This window comes from Ranitomeya variabilis, chromosome 7 (genome assembly GCF_051348905.1).
Source record: "Ranitomeya variabilis isolate aRanVar5 chromosome 7, aRanVar5.hap1, whole genome shotgun sequence".
NCBI classification, from domain to species: Eukaryota; Metazoa; Chordata; class Amphibia; order Anura; family Dendrobatidae; genus Ranitomeya; species Ranitomeya variabilis.
The window spans coordinates 152,825,949-152,851,348 of record NC_135238.1 but is presented as its reverse complement, the minus strand read 5'-3'; the positions used below and the strand labels follow the sequence as shown (position 1 = coordinate 152,851,348).

At 42.3% G+C, this 25,400-nt stretch overlaps 1 protein-coding gene across 5 annotated transcripts in view; it reads left to right on the top strand.

The window, feature by feature from the left end:
• KIAA2012 (KIAA2012 ortholog) overlaps positions 1–22,876 on the top strand; it is a 485,035-nt gene extending 462,159 nt beyond the window's left edge. For all 5 annotated transcript variants that reach the window (XM_077272089.1, XM_077272092.1, XM_077272094.1 and 2 more), the window contains 5 exons: positions 1,624–1,979; positions 5,104–5,306; positions 20,067–20,239; positions 20,506–20,725; positions 21,464–22,876. In XM_077272089.1, coding sequence (XP_077128204.1) covers positions 1,624–1,979; positions 5,104–5,306; positions 20,067–20,239; positions 20,506–20,725; positions 21,464–21,623 — 1,112 coding nt within the window. In that variant the 3' untranslated portion in view covers positions 21,624–22,876. The remainder of the gene's footprint in view (positions 1–1,623; positions 1,980–5,103; positions 5,307–20,066; positions 20,240–20,505; positions 20,726–21,463) is intronic.
• Positions 22,877–25,400: the final 2,524 nt, after the last annotated feature.

The window sequence follows — 25,400 nt, the reverse complement described above, 5'->3', positions numbered from 1 at the left end:
TACCGAGTCCCATTCACATGCAGTAAGGATAGACCATCAAGGGTATTTAACGATAGACCAATAAGTGCCAGAAAGCTCCTGTATGGTTCCACATGCATAATGCTATTTTCTGTTCCAAACTTTTTATCGAATATAGAAATAGTACATTTACACAATGACAGAACATCAGCAATAATTGTAAATAGTAGCAGAGCATGGATAGATTGATGTGTGATGTAATTCATGCAGCAGAGGAAACAAGAAATGAAGATTATTACTTTATGCTATATGACAATACCAAAACAGGGTCAAGTTCTTAGAGGGTGTCTGCATGCACAAGGTATAATCAGGAATAGCGAGATGTAATGGGAGGGAAGGGGTGAGGGAGAGCAGAAAAGAAGAAAAACGAAAACTAAAACAAAAACAAAAACAAAAGGAGAGGGTTGTGGAATAAATCCCAGCAGCACTCATAAGGCAATGAGTAAGGCAGTGTTCCCCAACTCCGGTCCTCAAGAGCCACCAACAGGTCATGTTTTCAGGATTTCCTTACTATTGCCCAGGTGATGGAATTATTGCCTGTCCAGGTGATGCAATTATCACCTGTGCAATACTAAGGAAATCCTGAAAACATGACCTGTTGGTGGCTCTTGAGGACCGGAGTTGGGGAACACTGGAGTAAGGTATATCTTTAAAGGGAACTATAAATGCATATCACATCATGTCAGGGCAGATAGTGAACAGAAGTAAGAATATTTGATCCATGGTGTCCAGGTCTGAACAGCTTTTTCATTTTTATCCAATAAAATGCTAGACAACTTCTCATTAATCATAAAACCGTCCATTATGAACTTGCATTCCTGTGGGGAACAGATAATTGCTTCTATTAATGTGCAATGGTTTATTTGGCGGCAGAAACAAAAAGTAAGGAGTTGAAATTGTGTAAGAGTGAAGTCTGACACACTTTAATGTGGGGGGCGAACCTCAGATCACAGAGTAATGTGACAGTAAAGCACCACTACCACCTTATTTTTTATTTCACCACTGGAGTGGTTCTAATGTAAGATCCCTGCACCTAATATTATGCTCCCCACCCGCGATCTTCAGCTCTTCCCAGCGCCACTCTGTCCCCGCGCCACCAACTTCTGACTGCAACTTGTGACTGACTGGGAGTGAGAGGTAACAGTCACGAGCTCTCAGTGCACAGTAAGTCTATGAGAGACCTAACGAGGCCAGGACAAGACTCTCATAGACTTGCATTGAAAAGTGACCTCCTGCTCGCCCTGCCAAAACCGCAGCGATCCTGCATGACAGTAACTGCTGGAAACCAACCAGAGGTGAGGACAACAGAGGAAGAGAGCGGATGGTAAGTATAAGACTAAAGGCAGGGACCTTGCATTAGTAGCATCACTCCTGAGCTGCAATAAAAACTAAACATTGGAGTGGTGCTTTAATGAGAGTTTGAATGATACCATAGATTCTGGACCCACATCTGGTTAGTGTAGGGCATGTCCACCAGGTATGGATGATATGGGAGCCAGGTTACATTGTGAGCAATCTGGTGCATACTGCTATTTTCAGCCTCATTATTTCACATATTGCAATGCTTTGTGTTTGATTTCTATTTTACCTTTTTGTATTTTACAGGGCAGCCCAAAAATAAAAAAGGTGAAAGCAAAATATCTGCTCCAAAGAAACCATCAGAGAAAGCAAAGGTGGAAGAAACCATTCATGAAACTCAGGAATCACCTGAAGAGATACAAGAAGAGGAGGAAATTGATACAGAAAAAGAGAGTGAAGACTCTTATGTTGTCATTGAGTATCATGAGAGAAGCCCGACACCAACACAGTCCAGTGATATTCAATCTGAGCCTGACGCGGGTGTAACACCCCAGACATCCGACCAGACATCAGAGCAGGCAGCGGACAAACAGGGCACTGCAACACTGGAAGTAACAGGTCAAGCCAATGAAGAGGAGCATGCCTATAGCGAAACATCAGAGGTACCTTTGCTTTTCCAAAGATTAGAGAAATGCCATACTATCAGTAGTATGCTTTCACTGCAGTCCCATGGCTATGCTGATTACTGAGATTTTTTTATCTTTCTAGGTGTATGATTTACAGATGTACAGTGGCTTCAGTGTCTTGCGAAAGTATTCACCCCCTTGACTTTTGTTTGTGTTTTGCTACCTCACAACCTGGAATTTAACAGGTTTTTTTTCTGAGACTTTGCATCAGTTTATGTAAAGAACATGTCTACAGCTGTTAACATTTGGTTTTCTTTTTATTGTGACGCAAACAAGAAATTGGACAAAATAACAGTAAATGTCACTGTGCATGACTATTCAACCCCCTAAGACCAGTACTTTGTAGAGCCTCCTTTTGTGGCAATTACAGCTGCAAGTCATGGTGGATAAGTCTTTTTGAGCTTTCCACATGTTGCCACTGGGATTTTTGCACATTCCTCATGACAAAACTTCTCCAGCTCCTTCAAGTTAGATGGTTTCCTCTGGTGAATCGCAATCTTCAAGTCTAACCACATATTCTCTATTGGATTAAGGTCTGGGCTTGGACTAGGCCACTCCAAAACATTTACACATTTCCCCTTAAACCACTTGAGTGTTGCTTTAGCAGTAAGCTTTGGGTCATTGTCTTGTTGGAAGGTGAACCTCCGTCCCAGGCTCAAATCACTGACAGACTGAAACAGGTTTCGCTCAAGAATATCCCTATATTTTGCGCCATCCATGTTTCCCTCAACCATTTTCCCTGTCCCTGTTGTCAAAAAACATCCCCACAGCATGAGACTGCCACTACCATGTTTCACTGTGGGGATGGTGTTCTTGGGGTGATAAGCTGTGTTGGTTTGGAACCACACATAACGTTTACCTTGGTGGCCAAAAAGAAAATTTTGGTCTTATCTGACCACAGCACCTTCCTCCATACATTTGGCAAGTCTCCCACATGTCTTTTAGCAAATTCAAAAAGAGCCTTCCAATTTTTGTGTGTAATTAAAGATTTTTTTCTGCCCACTCTTCCATAAAGGCCATCTCTATAGAGTGTACGGCTTATTGTGGTCTTATGGACAGATTCTCCCGTCTCTGCTTGGGAACTCTGCAGCTCCTTCAGGGTTATCTTTGGTCTCTGTGCTGCCTCACTGATTAATGCCCTCCTTGCCCGGGGTGAGAGTTATGGTGGGCAGCCCTCTCTTGGCAGGTTTGCTGTGGTACTATGTTCTTTCCATTTGATAATAATGGATTTGATGGCGCTCCAGGGGCAGATCATCAGAGATTGGGATTTTTTTGTTTATAACCCTATCCTGACTTGTACTTCTCAACATCTTTGTCCCTGACTTGTTTGGAGATCTCCTTGGTGTTCATGGTGTTGTTTGGTTAGTGGTGCCTCTTGATTAGTGGTGTTGCAGCCTCTGTGGCCTTTTAGAACAGGTAAAGTGTATATACTGACAGACACGTGACACTTAGATTGCACACAGGGGCATTTCCTTTCACTAAGCATGGAACTTGTGAAAGTAATTGCTTGCACTAGATATCTTTAGGGGCTTCATGGCAAAAAGGTGAATACATATGCACATGCCATTTCTATTTTATTTCATCCCATAAATGTAATTTATGCCTATATATTTCCTCATTTCACTTCGCCAACTTAGACTATTTAGTGCTGATGGATCACACACAAATTGGATTACAAAAATATTTAAACACAGGTTGTAATGTAACAAAATGGGTAAAAAGCCAAAGGGGTGAATACTTTCGCAAGCCACTGTATGATTCACATAGATCAGTAAAACAAAAGTAAAATAAAATTGTTTCTAACATAAATGAAGACTGTGTACAGGGGCCCGCACAACCAAAAAGATTTAGTGCTCAGAAGGAAAATCGTACATGTAGTTCAGCTGTGTGTGTACAGTATACTCTCCTAGAGGCAGGACTTCTAGCGAAGGCTACAATCTCTACCATGTAATGCAATGGAGCAGGACACAGTTCATTTTACGCAGTGCCGGCTCCAATTGTGTCTTTTGTAAAAATTGGATATGTATCAGCTAGAGATGAGTGGATTGTTCCGCACAACCCCTTGACCACTTCTTCTGGCTGTGACGTCATGTGCGTGACATATGACACATAGGTGACATCTCGCCAGCCCGGCTAATCATAAGCTGAGTCTGTGATCCCAAAGGCTAAGGAGATTCACCCAGCTCCTCCACAGTCAGAGAGCCCTGACCTGGACCATGGACCGGGGTTGTGCAAAGCGATCTGCTCAACTCTAGTAGCAGCCCATGTAATCTGCATAACGACTGACTGTACAAACAGAGGGTCAGGGATGCTGCTCTTCTCCACCCAGCTTTATCCACAAGGAAACCATAGACTCCATGATGAGTACATTCACTTTCTCTTCTTTATTTGATAAAAGCCAACACATTTCAAGTGTTTTGATGAGGGGTACAGTTCGACCTTGAAATGCGTTGACTTTTTATTTAAAAAAAAAAAGAAAGTGAATGTACTCATCATGGAGTCTGTTCAGAACACAAGTGTAACAGGGTCTCCGGTCGCAGCTCCCATGTTGCATCATCCAGCTGTCGGAGGTGTTGTGTCCTGAACACAACACAATGTAGTGAGAGATGAAACAATAGTAGGTTAGGTGAAGTCATCTGGGTATTTCACATCACTACAACACAGATCCTGAATATGTTCAAGTAAAGAACCCTTTAGAAAGACATTTTGGTTGTTTTCTTTCAACTGAACTATAAGAGTTTCTATAGTGCCAATTTAGTACACAGTATAGTATGGTGCCCCTTAAATTAATAATGACCCCACTGTGCCCTCTAGATTGTAAAATTACCCCTATAAAATAATAATGCAGGGGGCGTTATTATTTTTGTCCTTTGTACATCCTAGAAAGTTTTGTGTTGTTCCAATAAACACAAATGAATAAACATCTGTATAACAACACATATGTAATTGCAATCTTTTTCTGGCAGAAATATTTCATTTTCTAGAACAATTTCAAGGGTGCCAACACTTTCAGCCATGACTGTATAACTGGTAAATTGAATGTTGGGGTCTTGAAAATTTCTTAAATTACAATCTAAATACATACATTCCTAATCGTTAGGTAACCAGCAGTTCTGTCCGTCAGAGGAGGTCTTCAAGAGCTCGTGAGATCTCAGAGAAAGCAGATAGGAGAAGACTGGAGGTAGAAAGAAAAAGGAGAGAGCGAGAGGAGCAGCTCCGCCTAGAGAAAGAGCAGGAGGAGAGAATGGAGAAGATGAAGGAAGAGCTTGAAGAAGAGCAGGCGAGGCGGGCAGAGGAGATGCGGTCAGTATAATACTGTAAGGGTACCGTCACACATTGAAATTTCCATCGCTACGACGTTACGATTCGTGACGTTCTAGCGATATCGTTACGATATCGCTGTGTCTGACACGCTACTGCGATCAGACACCCTGCTGAGAATCGTACGTCGTAGCAGATCGTTTGGAACTTTCTTTCGTCGCTTGATCACCCGCTGACATCGCTGGATCGTTGTGTGTGACAGCGATCGAGCGATGTCTTCGCTTGTAACCAGGGTAAACATCGGGTAACTAAGCGCAGGGCCGCGCTTAGTAACCCGATGTTTACCCTGGTTACAAGCGTAAACGTAAAAAAACAAACCGTACATACTCACCCGTCGGTGTCCTTCAGGTCCCTTGCCGTCTGCTTCCTGCTCTGAGTGCCGGCCGGAAAGTGAGAGCAGAGCGCAGCGGTGCTGCGATCTGCTCTCACTGTACGGCTGCACTCAGAGCAGGAAGCAGACGGCAAGGGACCTGACGGACATCAGATGGTGAGTATGTACTGTTTGTTTTTTTACGTTTACGCTGGTAACCAGGGTAAACATCGGGTTACTAAGCGCGGCCCTGCGCTTAGTTACCCGATGTTTACCCTGGTTACCCGGGGACTTCGGCATCGCTCCAGCGCCGTGATTGCAACGTGTGACCGCAGTCTACGACGCTGGAGGGATGATTATACGACGTTGCGACGTCACGAATCGTGCCGTCGCAGCGATTAAAATTTCAATGTGTGACGGTACCCTTAGACGTTGGTGCAGAACTATGAGCCTTCCTCACCTACAGAACCTGTGACTTCATCTATGTCTATGGTAAAGCCACGGTTCTTACCGTTATCACTGGCGAGTAAAGCACACTACATAGAATATGTATCCTCCATGTCTTCACAGTTCTGTGTATGATAGAACAAACCTCTGGCATCTTTTATTAAGCTGAAATCAGATGAGTTCCGTATATTTTCAGTCTGTGTACATGAGTGAATGGCACAATTCAGACTTATAAATTTGGACACCTGCGCTCTAAATTTACAATTACATTTAAAAGCCTTTTATTTTGCATGCTGCATACAAGAGACAAGTGCTGATCTCAGTATTACTGTCTCCATATTATTTACAACCATGGCTGAAATGGGTGGAACAACACGGATCATTTTCTTAGTATACAAATGTCTTCTGTCAGAAATCCTTATCATATTCCCTCAATATTAAGGAGGAATGGAAAGTTGTTATAGGCCCAATATCAGACGAACAGTAAGACTTGATTCTTTCCTCTTTCCTACAGTTCTCTCCTAATGAATCACAATGAATTTCCTATCTGTACCTACTCTATAAAACACCATAATTTTGTTCAAAATTAGGGTGTGTGTACCAAGGTGCGGTGTTGACCCACAGATTTTCTTCATATGTTCCTATGGGCTCATTCTTGACACTATATTTGTATCCCTCTGTGTTTCATGTTAGAGTGTATCCAAACCCATTAATATGTGGATTACAGTGTACTGATAACTTGCCTGTAGATGAATACTGACACACTGGGGACATCATGGTGTGTGGGTGGCTGTGAGGGAATTATACTGTGAGGGGTTGCACTGTGGGGGCATCATACTTTGTTGGGGCATCACTGTGGAAGCATCATACTCTAGCCATAAATATACACTCCTAGTGCCCCATAAAAGTTCAAAATATAATACACAACTAAAATGACATAAGTCACTAGAACGCCTCAACGTGCCTTTCACCTCACCTGACAAAGCATAGAGACACAGCGAAACTTGCATCCAGGCATTTTCATGTCCTTAAAAAAAATTTTCTTTATTGTACAATAGTTAAAATATCATAGTAGGCACAATCCCTTGTGGATAATAGTATGCACAGAGCAGGCACTAATGATCCAGCTACGCGTTTCGATCCTACATGGATCTTTTTCACAGCTAAACTTCTGATTTCTGATGGTATTTTTATACATTCAATCCTCCAATCAGGATGTTCTTGGCTAACGTGATTTAACCCTCCATTCGTCTGCATCATTATGTGCTACAATACATTGCAACATAACCATAAGTTTTTACATACAATATAATACAATATAAATAATTAAAATGTACAGTTATATGAAAAAGTTTGGGCACCCCTATTAATCTTAAGCTTAATGTTTTATAAAAATTGTTTTTTTGCAACAGCTATTTCAATTTCATATATCTAACAACTGTTGGACACAGTAATGTTTCTGCCTTGAAATGAGGTTTATTGTACTAACAGAAAATGTGCAATCTGCATTCAAACAAACTTTGACAGGTGCATAAGTATGGGCACCCTTATCATTTTCTTGTTTAAAATACTCCTACCTACTTTTTACTGACTTACTAAAGCACTTTTTTTGGTTTTGTAACCTCATTGAGCTTTGAACTTCATAGCCAGGTGTATGCAATCATGAGAAAAGCTACTTAAAGTGGCCACTTGCAAGTTGTTCTCCTGTTTGAATCTCCTCTGAAGAGTGGCATCATGGGCTCCTCAAAACAACTGTCGAATGATCTGAAAACAAAGATTATTCAACATACTGTATATACTCGAGTATAAGCCGAGATTTTCAGCCCACTTTTTGGGGCTGAAAGTCCCCCTCTCGGCTTATACTCGAGTCATACCCAGGGGTCGGCAGGGGAGGGGGAGCGGGGGCTGTCTAAAAATACTCACCTAGTCCAGGCGCGGTCCCTGCACGTCCCTGGCTTCCCCTGCGCCGGCAGCAGCAGCTTCAGCTTCTTCCTGTACTGAGCGGTCACATGGTACCGCTCATTACAGTAAATGAATATGCGGCTCCACCTCCCATAGGGGTGGAGCCGCACATTCATTACTGTATTGAGCGGTAACAGTGACCGCTCAGTACAGTTAGAAGCTGCGGCGCCGGGGAAGCAGGGACTGCACAGCGCCAGGACCAGGTGAGTATAACGGGGAGCGCTGCACTGCGCAATAGTCACCTTTCCTCGTTCCAGGCGCCGCTCTGTCTTCAGCAGTGACGCTCAGGTCAGAGGGCGCGGTGACGTAGTTAGTGTGCGCCCTCTGCTGAACGTGGAGTGGCGCCGGAACGAGGTGCGGGTGACTATTGAAAGTGCCGGGGGCCTGACCGACCGAGAGGTGAGTATGTGATATTTTTTTTTTTAGCGCAGCAAATGGGGCAAATATCTGTATGGGGCATCTATGGGGCCATAATGTTTTTGCAGCATTATATGGGGCCATAACGTTTGTGCAGCACTATATGGGGCTATAAAGTTTGTGCAGCACTATATGGGGCCATAACGTTTGTGCAGCACTATATGGGGCCATAACGTTTGTGCAGCACTATATGGGGCCCATAATGTTTGTGCAGCACTATATGGGGCCATAACGTTTGTGCAGCACTATATGGGGCCATAACATTTATGCAGCACTATATGGGGCCCATAATGTTTGTGCAGCACTATATGGGGCCATAACGTTTGTGCAGCACTATATGGGGCAATAAAGTTTGTGCAGCACTATATGGGGCCATAATGTTTGTGCAGCACTATATGGGGCCATAATGTTTGTGCAGCACTATATGGGGCCATAATGTTTGTGCAGCACTATATGGGGCCATAACGTTTGTGCAGCACTATATGGGGCCATAATGTTTGTGCAGCACTATATGGGGCCATAATGTTTGTGCAGCACTATATGGGGGCCATAACATTTGTGCAGCACTATATGGGGGCCATAACGTTTGTGCAGCACTATATGGGGCAAGTGTCTGTATGGGGCCATAATTAACGTTTGTAGGGCACTACAGTATATGGGGCAAGTGTCTGTATGGAGCATCTTATAGGGCCATAATCAAGGTTTGTGCAGCACTATATGGGGCAAATATCTTTATAGAGCATCTTATGGGGCCATAATCAGCATTTGTGCAGCATTATATTGGGCAAATGTGTCTATGGAGCATCTTATGGGGCTTTTATTAACCTTTATGCAGGATTATATGGGGCATATTTTAATATGGAACATCTTATGGGGCCATCATAAACTTTATGGAGCATTATATGGGGCTCCTGATTCAATATGGATATTCAAAAACACTTAACCTACTGATGTCTCAATTAATTTTACTTTTATTGGTATCTATTTTTACTTTTGACATTTACCGGTAGCTGCTGCATTTCCCACCCTAGGCTTATACTCGAGTCATTAAGTTTTCCCAGTTTTTTGTGGCAAAATTAGGGGGGTCGGCTTATACTCGGGTCGGCTTATACTCGAGTATATACGGTAGTTGTTCAGGGGAAGGATACAAAAAGCTGTCTCAGAGATTTAACCTGTCAATTTCCACTGTGAGGAACATAGTAAGGAAATGGAAGAACACAGGTACAGTTCTTGTTAAGGCCAGAAGTGGCAGGCCAAGAAAAACATCAGAAAGGCAGAGAAGAAGAATGGTGAGATCAGTCAAGGACAATCCTCAGACCACCTCCAGAGAGCTGCAGCATCAACTTGCTGCAGATGGTGTCACTGTGCATCGGTCAACTATACAACGCACTTTGCACAAGGAGAAGCTGTATGGGAGAGTGATGCGAAAGAAGCCGTTTCTGCAAGCACGCCACAAACAGAGTCGGCTGAGGTATGCAAAAGCACATTTGGAGAAGCCAATTTCTTTTTGGAAGAAGGTCCTGTGGACTGATGAAACCAAGATTGAGTTGTTTGGTTATACAAAAAGGCGTTATGCATGGCAGCACAAAAACACAGCATTCCAAGAAAAACAATTGCTACCCACAGTAAAATTTGGTGGAGGTTCCATCATGCTTTGGGGCTGTGTGGCCAATGCCGGCACAGGGAATCTTGTTAAAGTTGAGGGACGCATGGATTCCTCTCAGTATCAGCAGATTCTTGACAATAATGTTCATGAATCAGTGACAAAGTTGAAGTTGAGCAGGGGATGGATCTTTCAGCAAGACAATGATCCAAAACACCGCTCAAAATCTACTCAGGCATTCATGCAGAGGAACAATTACACTGTCCTGGAATGGCCATCCCAGTCCCCAGACCTGAATATCATTGAACATCTGTGGGATCATTTGAAGAGGGCTGTCCATGCTCGGCGACCATCAAACTTAACTGAACTGGAATTGTCTTGTAAAGAGGAATGGTCAAAAATACCTTCATCCAGGATCCAGGAACTCCTTAAAAGCTACAGGAAGCGACTAGAGGCTGTTATTTTTGCAAAAGGAGGATCTACTAAATATTAATGTCACTTTTCTGGTGAGGTGCCCATACTTATGCACTTGTCAAATTTTGTTTGAATGCAGATTGCACATTTTCTGTTAGTACAATAAACCTCATTTCAAGGCAGAAACATTACTGTGTCCAACAGTTATTAGATATATGAAACTGAAATAGCTGTTGCAAAAAAAACAATTTTTATAAAACATTAAGCTCAAGATTAATAGGGGTGCCCAAACTTTTTCATATACCGTATATACTCGAGTATAAGCCGAGATTTTCAGCCCCTTTTTTTGGGCTGAAAGTCCCCCTCTCGGCTTATACTCGAGTCATACCCGGGGTCGGCAGGGGAGGGGGAGCGGGGGCTGTCTAGTTATACTTACCTACTCCCGGCGCGGTCCCTGCAGTCCCTGCTTCTTCCAGCGCTGCATCTTCTTCCTGTACTGAGCGGTCACATGGTACCGCTCATTACAGTCATGAATATGCGGCTCCACCTCCCATAGGGGTGGAGCCGCATATTCATGACTGCAATGGGCGGCAACGGTGATGCTGAATACAGGAAGAAGATGCAGCGCTGGAAGAAGCAGGGACTGCAGGGACCGCGCCGGGAGTAGGTAAGTATACGGGGAGGGGAGCGCTGCGCAATATTTACCGCTCCTCGTTCCGGTGCAGCTCAGTCATCATCGTCCTCTGGCTGTGATGCTCAGGTCAGAGGGCGCGGTGACGTAGTCAGTGCGCGCCCTCTGCTGAGCGTCAGTGCTGGAGACGGAGCCGCACGAGGAGCGGGTAAATATTGAAAGCGCTGGCGTCCTGAGCGAAGAGAAGTGAGTATGTGATTTTTTTTTTTATTGCAGCAGCAGCATTATATATTGCACAGCTTTCTATGGAGCATCTATGGGGCCATAATGAACGGTGCAGAGCATTATATATGGCACAGCTTTCTATGGAGCATCTATGGGGCCATAATGAACGGTGCAGAGCATTATATATGGCACAGCTTTATATGGAGCATCTATGGGGCAATAATCAACGGTATGGAGCATTATATGTGGCACAGCTTTATATGGAGCATCTATGGGGCAATAATGAACGGTATGGAGCATCTATTTTTATTTTTGAAATTCACCGGTAGCTGCTGCATTTCCTACCCTAGGCTTATACTCGAGTCAATAAGTTTTCCCAGTTTTTTGTGGCAAAATTAGGGGGGTCGGCTTATACCCAGGTCGGCTTATACTCGAGTATGTACGGTGTTATGATCCTTAGTGGTTGAGGATCACAAAATACTCCAGCTAAGTAACAAAACATAGGACAAGCTCTAGGGAGGTGGTAAACTGGACTGACCGCAAATCCACCTATCCAACACACTAGAGGTAGCCGGTGAACGTGACTAAAATCCTAGACGTCTCGAGCCAGCCTGAGGAACTAACTACCCCTAGAGAGAAAGAAAGACCTCACTTGCCTCCAGAGAAATGATCCCCAAAGATATAGAAGCCCCCAACAAATAATAACAGATTCAGCAAATGAGGCCCACTAATACTAGATAGCAGAAAATAGAAAAGGGGTCTGTGCGGTCAGTAAAAAACCCTTACAAAATATCCACACTGAGATTTCAAGAACCCCCGCACCAACTAACGGTGTGGGGGGAGAAACTCAGTCCCCTAGAGCAACCAGCAAGCGAGGAAATCACATTTTAGCAAGCTGGACAAGAAACATGATAAATGCTGATAATCAAAAAATAAACAAACAAAAACTTAGCTTGTCTTGGAGAGACTGGGAGCAAGGTAGTCACAAGGAATCTGAAGAGCACTGAATACATTGAGAGCAGGCAAGGAACTGAGTATCCAGGTAAGCTAAATAGGAAACCAACCAAGGATAACGAACCAGCTGATGCTGCCAACCTGCAGAAAGACAACACTACACAGTACCGCTTGTGACCACTAGAGGGAGCCCAAAAATAGAGTTCACAACAGTACCCCCCCCTTGAGGAGGGGTCACCGAACCCTCATCAAGACCCCCAGGGCGATCAGGATGAGCCGCGTGGAAGGCACGAACCAAATCGGCTGCATGAACATCAGAGGCGACAACCCAGGAATTATCCTCCTGACCATAGCCCTTCCACTTAACCAAATACTGAAGCCTCCGTCTAGAGATACGAGAATCCAAAATCTTCTCCACCACGTACTCCAATTCGCCCTCGACCAGCACCGGAGCAGGAGGCTCAACAGAAGGAACCACAGGTACCACATACCTCCGCAACAAAGACCTATGGAACACATTATGAATGGCAAACGATGCTGGGAGATCCAAACGAAAAGACACCGGGTTAAGGATTTCCAAGATCTTATAAGGACCGATGAAGCGAGGCTTGAATTTAGGAGAGGAGACCTTCATAGGAACATACCGAGAAGACAGCCACACCAAATCCCCAACACGAAGTCGGGGACCCACACCGCGGCGGCGGTTGGCAAAGCGCTGAGCCTTCTCCTGTGACAACCTCAAATTGTCCACCACATGGTTCCAAATCTGCTGCAACCTATCCACCACAGAATCCACCCCAGGACAGTCAGAAGGCTCAACCTGACCCGAGGAAAAACGAGGATGGAAACCAGAATTGCAGAAAAAAGGCGAAACCAAAGTAGCAGAACTAGCCCGATTATTAAGGGCAAACTCGGCCAATGGCAAAAAAGTCACCCAATCATCCTGATCAGCAGAAACAAAACATCTCATATAAGTTTCCAACGTCTGATTAGTTCGCTTGGTTTGGCCATTAGTCTGAGGATGGAAGGCCGACGAAAAAGACAAATCAATGCCCATCTTAGCACAAAAAGTCCGCCAAAACCTGGACACAAACTGGGATCCTCTATCAGACACAATATTTTCAGGAATGCCGTGCAAGCGAACCACATTCTGAAAAAATAGAGGAACCAAATCGGAGGAAGAAGGCAACTTAGGCAAGGGCACCAAATGGACCATCTTGGAAAAACGATCACACACCACCCAGATGACAGACATTTTCTGAGATACTGGAAGATCCGAAATAAAATCCATGGAAATGTGCGTCCAATACTGAGGCTTATTCTCAGCCAATGGCGTAGCATCAATTCCCCTCAGAGGAATAGGAAATTCCAAAGGCTCCAGGACAAAACCACAGCGCCTGGCAAATGACAAATCCATCAGATTCAGGGCAGCACCCGAATCCACAAAAGCCATAACCGGGTAGGACGACAAAGAACAAATCAAAGTAACAGACAAAATAAATTTAGGCTGCATAGTACCAATGGTGACAGGTTTAGCGATTTTTTTTAAGCGTTTAGAGCATGCTGAGATAACATGAGTAGAATCACCACAGTAAAAGCACAACCCATTTTGACGTCTATGACTTTGTCGCTCAATTCTGGTCAGAGTTCGGTCACATTGCATAGACTCAGGTCTCTGTTCAGAAAATACCGCCAAAGGATGAGCAGATTTGCGCTCCCGCAAACGCCGATCAACCTGAATGGCTAAAGCCATAGAATCACTCAGACTTGTAGGGGTGGGAAACCACCATAACATTCTTAACGGCCTCAGAAAGACCTTCTCTGAAATTTGCAGCCAGGGCACACTCATTCCATTGAGTAAGCACCGACCATTTCCGAAATTTTTGACAATACACCTCTGCTTCATCCTGACCTTGAGAGATAGCCAGCAACGCTTTTTCTGCCTGATTCTCAAGATTAGGCTCCTCATAAAGCAGTCCAAGAGCCAGAAAAAATGCATCTACATTAAGCAATGCAGGATCTCCTGGCGCCAGAGAGAAAGCCCAATCTTGAGGGTCGCCACGCAACAAGGAGATAACAATTTTAACTTGCTGAGCGGAATCACCAGAGGAACGAGGTCTCAGAGATAGAAATAACTTACAATTATTCTTAAAATTTAGAAACCTAGATCTATCTCCAGAAAACAACTCAGGAATGGGTATCTTTGGTTCTGACATAGGGCTATGAATAACAAAATCCTGAATACTTTGCACCCGTGCAGTAAGATGATCCACACTAGAAGTCAGAGTCTGAACATTCATGTCTGCAGCTGAGCTCAAAACCACCCAGAGTTCAAGGGGATGAAAGAAGCTAAACAGACTGCAGCAAAGGAAAAGCGGGAGGAAAAAAAAAAAAATGTACTCAGGTCTTCTTTTTATCCCACTTCTGCGATGCATTAAACACTTTTGGGCCTGCTCTACTGTTATGATCCTTAGTGGTTGAGGATCACAAAATACTCCAGCTAAGTAACAAAACATAGGACAAGCTCTAGGGAGGTGGTAAACTGGACTGACCACAAATCTGAACCTATCCAACACACTAGAGGTAGCCGGTGAATGTGACTAAAATCTTAGACGTCTCGAGCCAGCCTGAGGAACTAACTACCCCTAGAGAGAAAGAAAGACCTCACTTGCCTCCAGAGAAATGATCCCCAAAGATATAGAAGCCCCCAACAAATAATAACGGTGAGGTAAGAGGAAGGCACATACACAGGGGTGAAAGCAGATTCAGCAAATGAGGCCCACTAATACTAGATAGCAGAAAATAGAAAAGGGGTCTGTGCGGTCAGTAAAAAACCCTTACAAAATATCCACACTGAGATTTCAAGAACCCCCGCACCAACTAACGGTGTGGGGGAAGAAACTCAGTCCCCTAGAGCAACCAGCAAGCGAGGAAATCACATTTTAGCAAGCTGGACAAGAAACATGATAAATGCTGATAATCAAAAAATAAACAAACAAAAACTTAGCTTGTCTTGGAGAGACTGGGAGCAAGGTAGTCACAAGGAATCTGAAGAGCACTGAATACATTGAGAGCAGGCAAGGAACTGAGTATCCAGGTGAGCTAAATAGGAAACCAACCAAGGATAACGAACCAGCTGATGCTGCCAACCTGCAGAAAGACAACACTACACAGTACCGCTTGTGACCACTAGAGGGAGCCCAAAAATAGAGTTCACAACAGTACGGTAACTGTATATAGTTTTTTAATAAAATATATTCCAAGAAAAAGAAAAGAAGGAAAAAAAAAAATAGCACAATCAGTAATGAAACATTAGTTCATTTTTCTTATTTAAACCATTCGGGTACCTTGTTCCTAAGTTAAAGATCCAAAATGCTTCGCGCGTTAATAGGCGCTTTTTTACATCTCCGCCGCGTTAAGAGGTTATAAGGTGTTCCAGACCTGATATTTTTAGGGATGATACATTCCCATTATGTTGTTCTATGAAATGCTTTGAAGCCATTGAAATATTGCGGGTAATGTTGTTTTTATTAATAATGTCCCTATAATGTTCTGAGAACCTCATGAATTGGCGATGCAGGCTTTGAAATTTTTCTTAGAAAAAAACAGCAACTATTCTGAGTTTCTAATTAACTTTTTGTTACAGGTGGGTTCTTTTCTGTTAAAGCATAATATTTTTTCATTTGATAATGACATTTACCTACAAAAGACAGGAGTCCCTATGGGTGCTAAATACTCGCCGTCACTGGCGAATATTGTCATGACATATTGGGAGCGAAAATATATATATATTCTGATGACAATCCCTATGTGACTGCACTCAGCTGGTATGGCAGATACATCGATGATATATTGATTATCTGGAATGGAGATGTATCTGCCATACCAGACTTTATTAACTATATGAATGGGAATGGGTGCAATATATACGATTTACACACAGATTTAGTGATACTTCGATGTCATTTTTGGACCTCGATCTTTGTGGTAACATAGGAAAACCGATAGTGAGTAAAACCTATAGCAAACCTCTTAAGGGCAACACAACATTGCATGCTCATAGTAGTCACCCTAAACATACAATAAAATCTATTCCATTAGGTGAACACATTAGACTGAAAAGGAACTGCTCAAATATAGATGATATGAATGTTGAATTTGATGCTGTACATCAGAAACTTAAAAAGCGCAAATATCCAAACTGGACTCTTGAGAGAGCCAGAGAATTGGTCACAACCAAAAATAGAGGAGATCTAATAGAACCAAAACATGAAACAATGAAGCCAGTAAATCAACCTGAAAATGAAAAACCTTATGTCTGTCTCAGATATAGCCCTCAATTTAATGAAATAAAAAGAGTAATTAATAAATGTTTGCCGATATTGTATGAAGATAATACATTAGCAAAAATCCTTGAGACAGGAGTCAATATAGTAGCAAGACAGGCTCCCACCATTGGCAATAGAATATCACCAGGTGCCTTTTCATCAAAACCACCTGTACAAAACTGGCTGTCTGAAGCCAGTTTTGTACAGGTGGTTTTGATGAAAAGGCACCTGGTGATATAAGGTTTTTATAAGTGTGGGATGAATAATTGCAGGACGTGCATTCATGCTAATAAAACAAAAATATTTTCCAATTACAATGAGACACAAAGTTATAATATTAACCAATTTATTAATTGTAATACGAATAATGTAGTATACAAAACTGAACGCACAACATGTCATTTAATATACATAGGATGCACTACGAGAAAACTAAAAATTCGGTTCTCAGAACATTATAGGGACATTATTAATAAATTGAACTTTACCCGCAATATTTCAATGGCTTCAAAGCATTTCATAGAACAACATAATGGGAATGTATCATCCCTAAAAATATCAGAACACCTTATAACCTCTAAACGCGGCGGAGATGTAAAAAAGCGCCTATTAACGCGCAAAGCATTTTGGATCTTTAACTTAGGAACAAGGTACCCGAATGGTTTAAATAAGAAAAATAAACTAATGTTTCATTACTGATTGTGCTATGTTTCTTTTTTTTTTTTCTTTTCTCTTTCTTTTTCTTGGAATGTATTTTATTAAAAAACTATATACATTTTAATTATTTATATTGTATGTAAAAACTTATGGTTATGTTGCAATGTATTGTAGCACATAATGATGCAGACGAATGGAGGGTTAAATCACATGTTAACCAAGAACATCCTGATTGGAGGATTGAATGTATAAAAATACCATCAGAAATTTAGCTGTGAAAAAGATCCATGTAGGATCGAAACGCGTAGCTGGATCATTAGTGCCTGCTCTGTGCATACTATTATCCACAAGGGATTGTGCCTACTATGATATTTTAACTATTGGACGATAAAGAAAATTTTTTTAAGGAGCTGGAACATTTACTCTTTGTATGCTGTGGATCACGCCTATTCCTGACGGAGTTCCGAGCACCTGTGGCGGTCGGTGAGCTGGCTAGGGCTTCACGCCCAAATTTTACTTTTTTGTGATTTTCATGTCCTCCCTGCTGTGATGCCAGTATGTTCAAAGTTGTATTCTATTTATTCTCTGCTACTTTATATTTATTTGCTATTTTTGCCTATATTTTGCTATCTCAGCAACATAGTATATCGAGCTAGGATTGGAAGAAAAATAACTTTATTTTAATCTGGTTAAGAATATGTACAGAGAGAAGGTGTTAGTTGTGTAGTATTGTTTGAACTTCTATTGGGTGCTATTAGTGTATATTTATGACCTCATATAGCATCTTGTGGTTAACGTAAAGCCTACTTGGACAGCATCTTGTCATACCCCTCACTTTGCCCCGATAAAATAATAACATTTCAAGTCACCTCCCGTGCTGGCGCCGTTCTCACTGTATCGGCAGTCGCTCTCCCCGGGGCTTTCGTGTTGTGTTGTGATACGTGACGCCGGTGCCCAATCAGCAGCTGATCCCGGACTTCCTGTTCGATAAGTCGGAAGGCGGTGCAGTGATGCCACCTCTGATTGTTTGCCGGCGTCACGTGTCATAACACCACATGAGAGCCGCAAGCAGAGCGACTGTCGACATCACAGGAACGGAGCCGGCACCGGAGCGGAGTATAGGCTTTATTATTTTATGGGGGCCAAACATTTTGATCAAGAAGAGGTTGTCCTAGTGATGGACAACCCCTTTAATATGCAGGACTGAGCAAAAGTATTAGACAGGTATGGAAAACATGTAAGAATATTTTCAAAAATAGAAGTTTTTCACTGCTTTTGTTTTATTATTGCATTCTTGATATCAATAAAAAATATATGTGATTTGTAAAAATATCAACTTTTTTATTCAATTTCAATAGGAATGTTTTTACATTACTTATTTTCCCTTCACTGTTTTTTTTTAAAGAGTGGGAATCTACGTAATATGTAAAAACATTTTCAATTAAATTGAAATAAAAGGTTTTTGAATGAAATGGTGAATTTGAGATTGTCAGTATCAGTATCTAGGCTCGGATGTACATCCATTACTGCATAAATTCGTGCGCCACCCTGTGTAGAAATTACACACATGACTCCATACCGTCAACAGCGTAACATCAAGAACGTGGCATGTCCGTCCGTGGTAGACTAGCCTCTATCATTATTGTAAAACCTGCCCAACAGGCCGGACCTCCATGTGTTACAGAGTGGAAAGTATATCGGGAATTATGTGATCAGGGAAAACATCTAGCAGAAGATGGCATTCACAAAATTAATAATTTTCTGACAAACAAGTAGTGTACAGTCCGGCAAATTGTGGCCAAGTACAACACCGGTACTCCGACTATTGTGTCCGCACTCACAATTCATCTTTCCTCAGCATAAATGGCGTAATACAGCAGACGACCAGTGAGGACCATTGCCCGGGAATCATTCCCACACCACTGTCACACATCCACCAGCCTGAACTGTTAAAGCGTAAATGTTTTCATTTTTATAAACCAATAGTTCACATGAAAATAAGCAACTTTGTAATCCATCTTATCAGAGACATCTGCTTCTTTCTCCTTCTGGAGTCTTCTGGACTGATCTTTTACTCTCGAATGGAGAATTTGGAGGGCGAAATATCAGTCCAGGACAAGAAATAAGCGGATTTCTCTGATGAGATATATTACAAAGTTTCTTATTTTCGTGTGTACTATTGATTTGTGAAAAAAAATGTAAATGTCTGTTACTCTTTAAGTAACGATGCTTGTGCCAATTTCTGACTGGCCATCAGCAGGAGGTAACAGACAGGTAATATATTTCCACTGCTCGTGCTCAGTGCCTGGTCTGGACATGATGATGACTAGAGGGTCATAATTTCTCACATGCACCATGACGCAACAGCTGAGGTTGGTGCAGGTGGAGTAAAGGTGTGAGAAATGTTTTCTTGGCACAGCCTGACTCCTCTGATACCTGTGGTGGGACATTTGTGCAGTAGGGATTACCTAAGCATTGTGGCTGACCAAGGTACAATGGTCTACTCATGTCAGCATCTCCATCTAATTTGTGGCAACTGGCAAAATCTTTCCTGTCCGCATGGGGCAATACTCCTACAGAACGAAATCTATACTATGGTGAATCGCTGCAGGACACATGAGGTTCAATGCAATAAGTGTCTAATAGCGTGCGACTATCCAGTGTATATACTATATACATATTATACATATACATATATTATACATATACATATTATACACTAGTAGTCCTGATGGATTAATTTGATGAGTGTCAGTAATAATAGCCATTAACATCTACACTGATGTCCTCACAGTCTGCGGAAGCAGCAAGAGGAAAAAGAAAAGCAGCAGCAGGAGCAGCAGAGAGCCTGCAAAATGCAGCTGGAACAGCAAGCGCTAGAGCGAGCGAGACAACAGCAAGAGGAACATCGCCGCAAGATGCAAGAAATTCAGAAGCGGAAACAGCACGAGGAATTGGAAAGAATAGGTAAGATGGCCTGTAAGTGTATAAAGGAGTGCGTAGCCGGAGGGGATATAACATGGATGCTGATATAGATGCACCACACAAGTACAATTCATGATAACAAAGCCTCATACAGCTTCATCCACCTGCAATAGTTTTCTGTACTTACTATTTCTTGTTAGAAGTGATACTGTGGACATGGCTGCCGACAGTAGGGAATTAACTAGGTTGAGGGATGAGTAAACTGTTTCCCCAAAACTTACAATATTCTGCATTTTTGATTGTGTCAGAACTGGAACGTCAGAGGCAGAAAGAACAGGAACGTTTAGAGTCAGAAGAACGACTGCGACTTCTAGAGATGGAAGCAGAGGAGAGAGAGGAATACTACCGAAAAAAGCGGGAAAGAGAGGAACAGGCCAGAAGGGAAGCAGAGGAGAGGAGACTGAAGGCGGAGGAAGAAGCCAAGGCTCTAATGGAAGAAGCCCAGAGACAAGCTCATCTGTTGGCGAAGTAAGTGTGAACGTGGAGGAAACTTGATTTCATTGTCTTGTGGCAGGATATACTTTTGTAAAATATAGATGTCTAATTAAAGGGAGTGTCTCACATTAGGTTAGAAGTTAGGTCAAGAATGATTGACAGTTCAGACCAGAACTGTGCGCTCTCCATTGCTGCAATAGGGGCAGCTTTGTTTCCGCTAATACTAATTTATGAGGATAAGCACCTTAGTTATCATGTACACAGCAGTATTGGGGGCTTACTAACCATCATTATATGTAATAATCACCCATCCGAGGTCTGGGATGCCATTATTGATCATGTTTAAAAAATAAATGCTGTAAAGGATCTCCAAATGCTATTAAAAACGAAGGTCATCGAGTGTAGGCTAGGGTATGAGTGCAATGAAGGCAAATCCTGCAGCTGCTACGAGGAACCTGGAGAGGTTGGCATGGCAGGTTGGCCTCACCACCATTTTCAGGGTCATTCACCCCTGCACAAGGATGGGGTCTCCATAGGTGCAGCAATATTAGTGACCAGGGATGTAGAAAATGTCCTTGAGTTATGAAAATGAGATAGCGCCCCACTGTGCTTGGGGTGGTAGGAACGTGAAGATGTCATGCTTTTCCATGTGTTCCACTCTCTATGGGTATAAAATGATGTTACCGATTCTCTGCAGTGATGGAAAATTCATGGGATCCTTTAGTAACATTTCTAAAGGATGGAGGGCTAATACGTCATTTATATTCACAGGCAAACGGCTGCTCTGGAGCAACAGCTGCAGTTTAATCGAGGGCTTATGAAGGAATCAGTGGGCATGGACCAAACTCAAGGCATCTCCAGACCCTGGGTTTTCTCTTATTTTGAGTTTCTGGAGCTACTTGGTCTGCCTCTTCCAGTCGAAGGAGAATAAGGCTTTGTCCACACACTGCAGAAAATTTCCACTGGACATCTACAGGAGATCTGTGATTGGAACTTCTTCATTCCAATGTAATTCATAAAATCCATACAAATTAGCCAGGACTAGGGCATGACACAGGATTAAAAATCAGCAGCGCGACGTTCAATCCACTTGTTTTTTTTTTGTTTCTTTAAAGGGTTTTCTGTGCTGAAAAGAAAAGTCTGCAGAATCATGACAGTGTGAAATCAGCACAATGATTCCCTTTAAGGCGATGTTCACACATTCAGTATTCAGTCAGTATTTTACATCAGTATTTGTAAACCAAAACCAGGAGTGGGTGATAAATACAGAAGTGGTGATGTGTTTCTATTATACTTTTCCTCCAATTGTTTCACTCTTGATTTTGGTTTACAAATACTGATGTAAAACAGTTTTAAAAAACACTTTTTCTCAAGATCAATGGGAGCATGTCTTGAAATTTTCATATATTTCCAGTATATCAATGTGCCTGTATAAATGTTGGTTAAATGGTATTATATCCCCACCAGACTGGCTCATATTAATCATGATCACTCCTTGCTTTGTTGGAGGAAGTGTGGACAATAATCTATTCCATATCTTCTGGAATTGTCCAAAAATTAAGGAACTTTGGAACCAAGTGTCTTCTTTTAGCAACAATTTACTCAAAAGAAATGTAATACTATCTCCTCAGATGGCTCTTCTTTCGTTAAATATGGAAGATTTGGACCCATAATACAGATGTGTTCTGATCCATATTTTTTTGGTAGTAAAGTTTCAATAGCTTTTTACTAGAAAAAAGCTGTTATACCTAAATTCTCAGATATTCTTGAAAAAGTCTCCTCACACAAATCCTTAGAATATAGATATGCCTTAGTAAATAATTTATATAAAAATACACAAAAAAAAATGGATTTTTGGGACCGTGCCTCTTGTTTAACGCAACAGCCTTAGTGCTATTTTGGAATGCTATTTATCATTATATTTATCTGAACTTTTGGAAAATCTTTACAATTGGTTACAATTCTATATAAGTTATCGTTGTTTTATATGTAGTTGTTTGTACGATGTATCTTATCACAACTGTATACACCAAGTTCTCCCCTTTATTTCCTTCCCTTATGATTATTTGTATCTTTAATAAATATTGTTCCTTATCCCCATGTCCCCTCCCTTGGTTCCCATCCCCATATTTATCTTCAAAGAATTCTATAAAAATGATTGAAATAAAAATACTGAACGTGTCCTAAGCTGTAGTGTATGAACAGAAATATCTGACCTGACTCCAGAGAAATTATAACCACGTGAAGCAAAACTCAGAGCAAAAGTTCTATTTAGGGTATGTGCACACGTTGCGGATTTGCTGCGGATCCATAGCGTTTTTTGCAGTGCAGAAACGCTGCAGATCCACAATTGATTTACAGTACAATGTAAATCAATGGAAAAAAAAAATGCTGTTCTCACTTTGCGGAAAATCCGCTGCGGAAACGATGCGGTTTTAAAGAAATAGCATGTCAATTATTTTTTATGAATCTGCAGCGTTTTTGTACCCACTCCATTATAGAAAACCGCAGGGGTAAAAACCGCAGCAAATCCGCAAGAAAACCGCAGCAAAAACGCGCAAAAAAACGCTGCGGAACCGCACAAAAAACCGCAGGTGCGTTTTCTGCCAGGAGAGACAGAATCCGCACCAGAAATTCCTAGGCCTAATCCGCAACGTGTGCACATACCCTCAAGTACCTGTAACGCTATTTTTCGGAGCCCTACATTGTTAGTGGCAGAAAAATATACAATATCCTAACACCCAACAATTTCACGCACATGAAAACTAACAAGAGGAGGAAGTGCTCACCCACACGTGAAGATAGGGAATCTAAGGGTGCTGTCATGGGCTCTGAAAAATACTGTTACCGGTAAGTAACTAAGACTTTATTCGGTCTCCCATGACAGCACCACAAGAGAATTACAGAGAGGTAATAATTTTCCTTAGGGAAGGACTACAGCCTGCAGCACCCTTATACCAAAGGCGAGATCCGAGGAGGCACCAATATCTAACCTATAATGATTATAAAAGGTGGAAGGAGAAGACCATGTAGCTACCTTATACTGTATATCTGGTCGATTGAGACCTCCGACCTCTCCGCCCAAGAGGTTGCCATGGCTCGAGTGGAATGTGCCCTTAGACCCTTCAGTGCCTGCCACTCGATGTATATGCTAATAAAATAGCCTCCCTAATCCACCTAGCCAAAGTACTTTTTGACACCCTAAGCCCCTTCCTGGCTCCCTGGAAAGACACAGCAAGGAATTATCCTTCTTCCAAGGATTAGTGATTGATAAATTCTCCAACCAGCACCTCCTAACATCTAGAGTATGAAGCTTCATTTCTTTCTGGTTAGCAGGATTGGGGAGGAAGGAAGGGAGAACTATTATAACCCCTGGCAATAATTATGGAATCACCGGCCTTGGAGGATGTTCATTCAGTTGTTTAATTTTGTAGAAAAAAAAGCAGATCACAGACATGGCACAAAACTAAAGTCATTTCAAATGGCAACTTTCTGGCTTTAAGAAACACTAAAAGAAATGAAGAACAAAAAATGTGGTAGTCACTAATGGTTACTTTTTTTAACCAAGAATAGGGGAAAAATTATGGAGTCACTCAATTCTGAGGAAAAAATTATAGAATCATGAAAAGCAAACAAACAAGAAGGCCACCTTAAGGGAGAGCACCTTTACAGAAGCTGAGATAATGGGCTCAAACGGGGGATGTGTCATGGCTGTGAGAACCAACTTCAAGTCCTACGGCATAACCCTTTATTTACGAATGGGCCTAGATCTACTTGATGCTTTAATAAATCTGGCCACCCATTAATTACCCGCGATGTCACAGCTAAATAAGACCCCCAGGCCTGACACATGGACCTTAAGGGAACTCGTGGAAAGACTCATTTCCAGACCTTTTTGAAGGAACTCCAGAATTTGACCTATCGGAACCCCCTCCCCGATTCTAAATTCTGCAGTATCTAGAAATTTCCTCCAGGTCCTGGTGTAGATCCTGGTCATGACTGCCTTCCTACTCTTTAGGAGAGTGTCTATTACATTAGGGGAAAATCCCTTATCCCACAGTACAACCTCTCAAATTCCACACTGTCAGGTGAAGCCCCCCACTAGTGGATGGTAAACTGGCCCCTGGGAGAGGAGATCCGGAAGCTCCGGTAGCATCCACGGATCGGAGACAGACATGGCCCTTAGCCACGAGAACCACGCCCTCCTCGGCCAAAAGGGGAAAATCACTATAATCCTTGCCCTGTCCTCACTGATCTTCCTCACCACTAGAGGTAAAAGGGCAAAGGGGGAAAGGCATAACTCAGGTTGAAGTCTCACTTTATTAAGAAGGCATCTACCACCAGTGGTTTCTCTCTGGGGTTGAGAGAACTGAACCGTCTCACTTTTCTGTTCTTCCTGGTTGCAAAGAGGTTTATGTCTGGCTGACCCCAACATCTGCACAATCTGGTCGAAGACAGCACTTTTCAGCGTCCATTCTACCTGCCTTAGTAGGTTGCGGCTCAAAAAGTCTGCCCTGATGTTTTCCTTTCCTGTAACGTGCAGAGCTGTCAAAGACAGAAAATGTTCCTCTGCTATTTACAATATCCGCTCTGCCACTTCCATTAGGGAGCTGAACCAATTTCCACCCTGGTGGTTGATGTAGGCCACCGCAAGCTGATTGTAGGAGAGGATCCTGACGTGATGACCCTGTAGGTATATAAGGAGCCT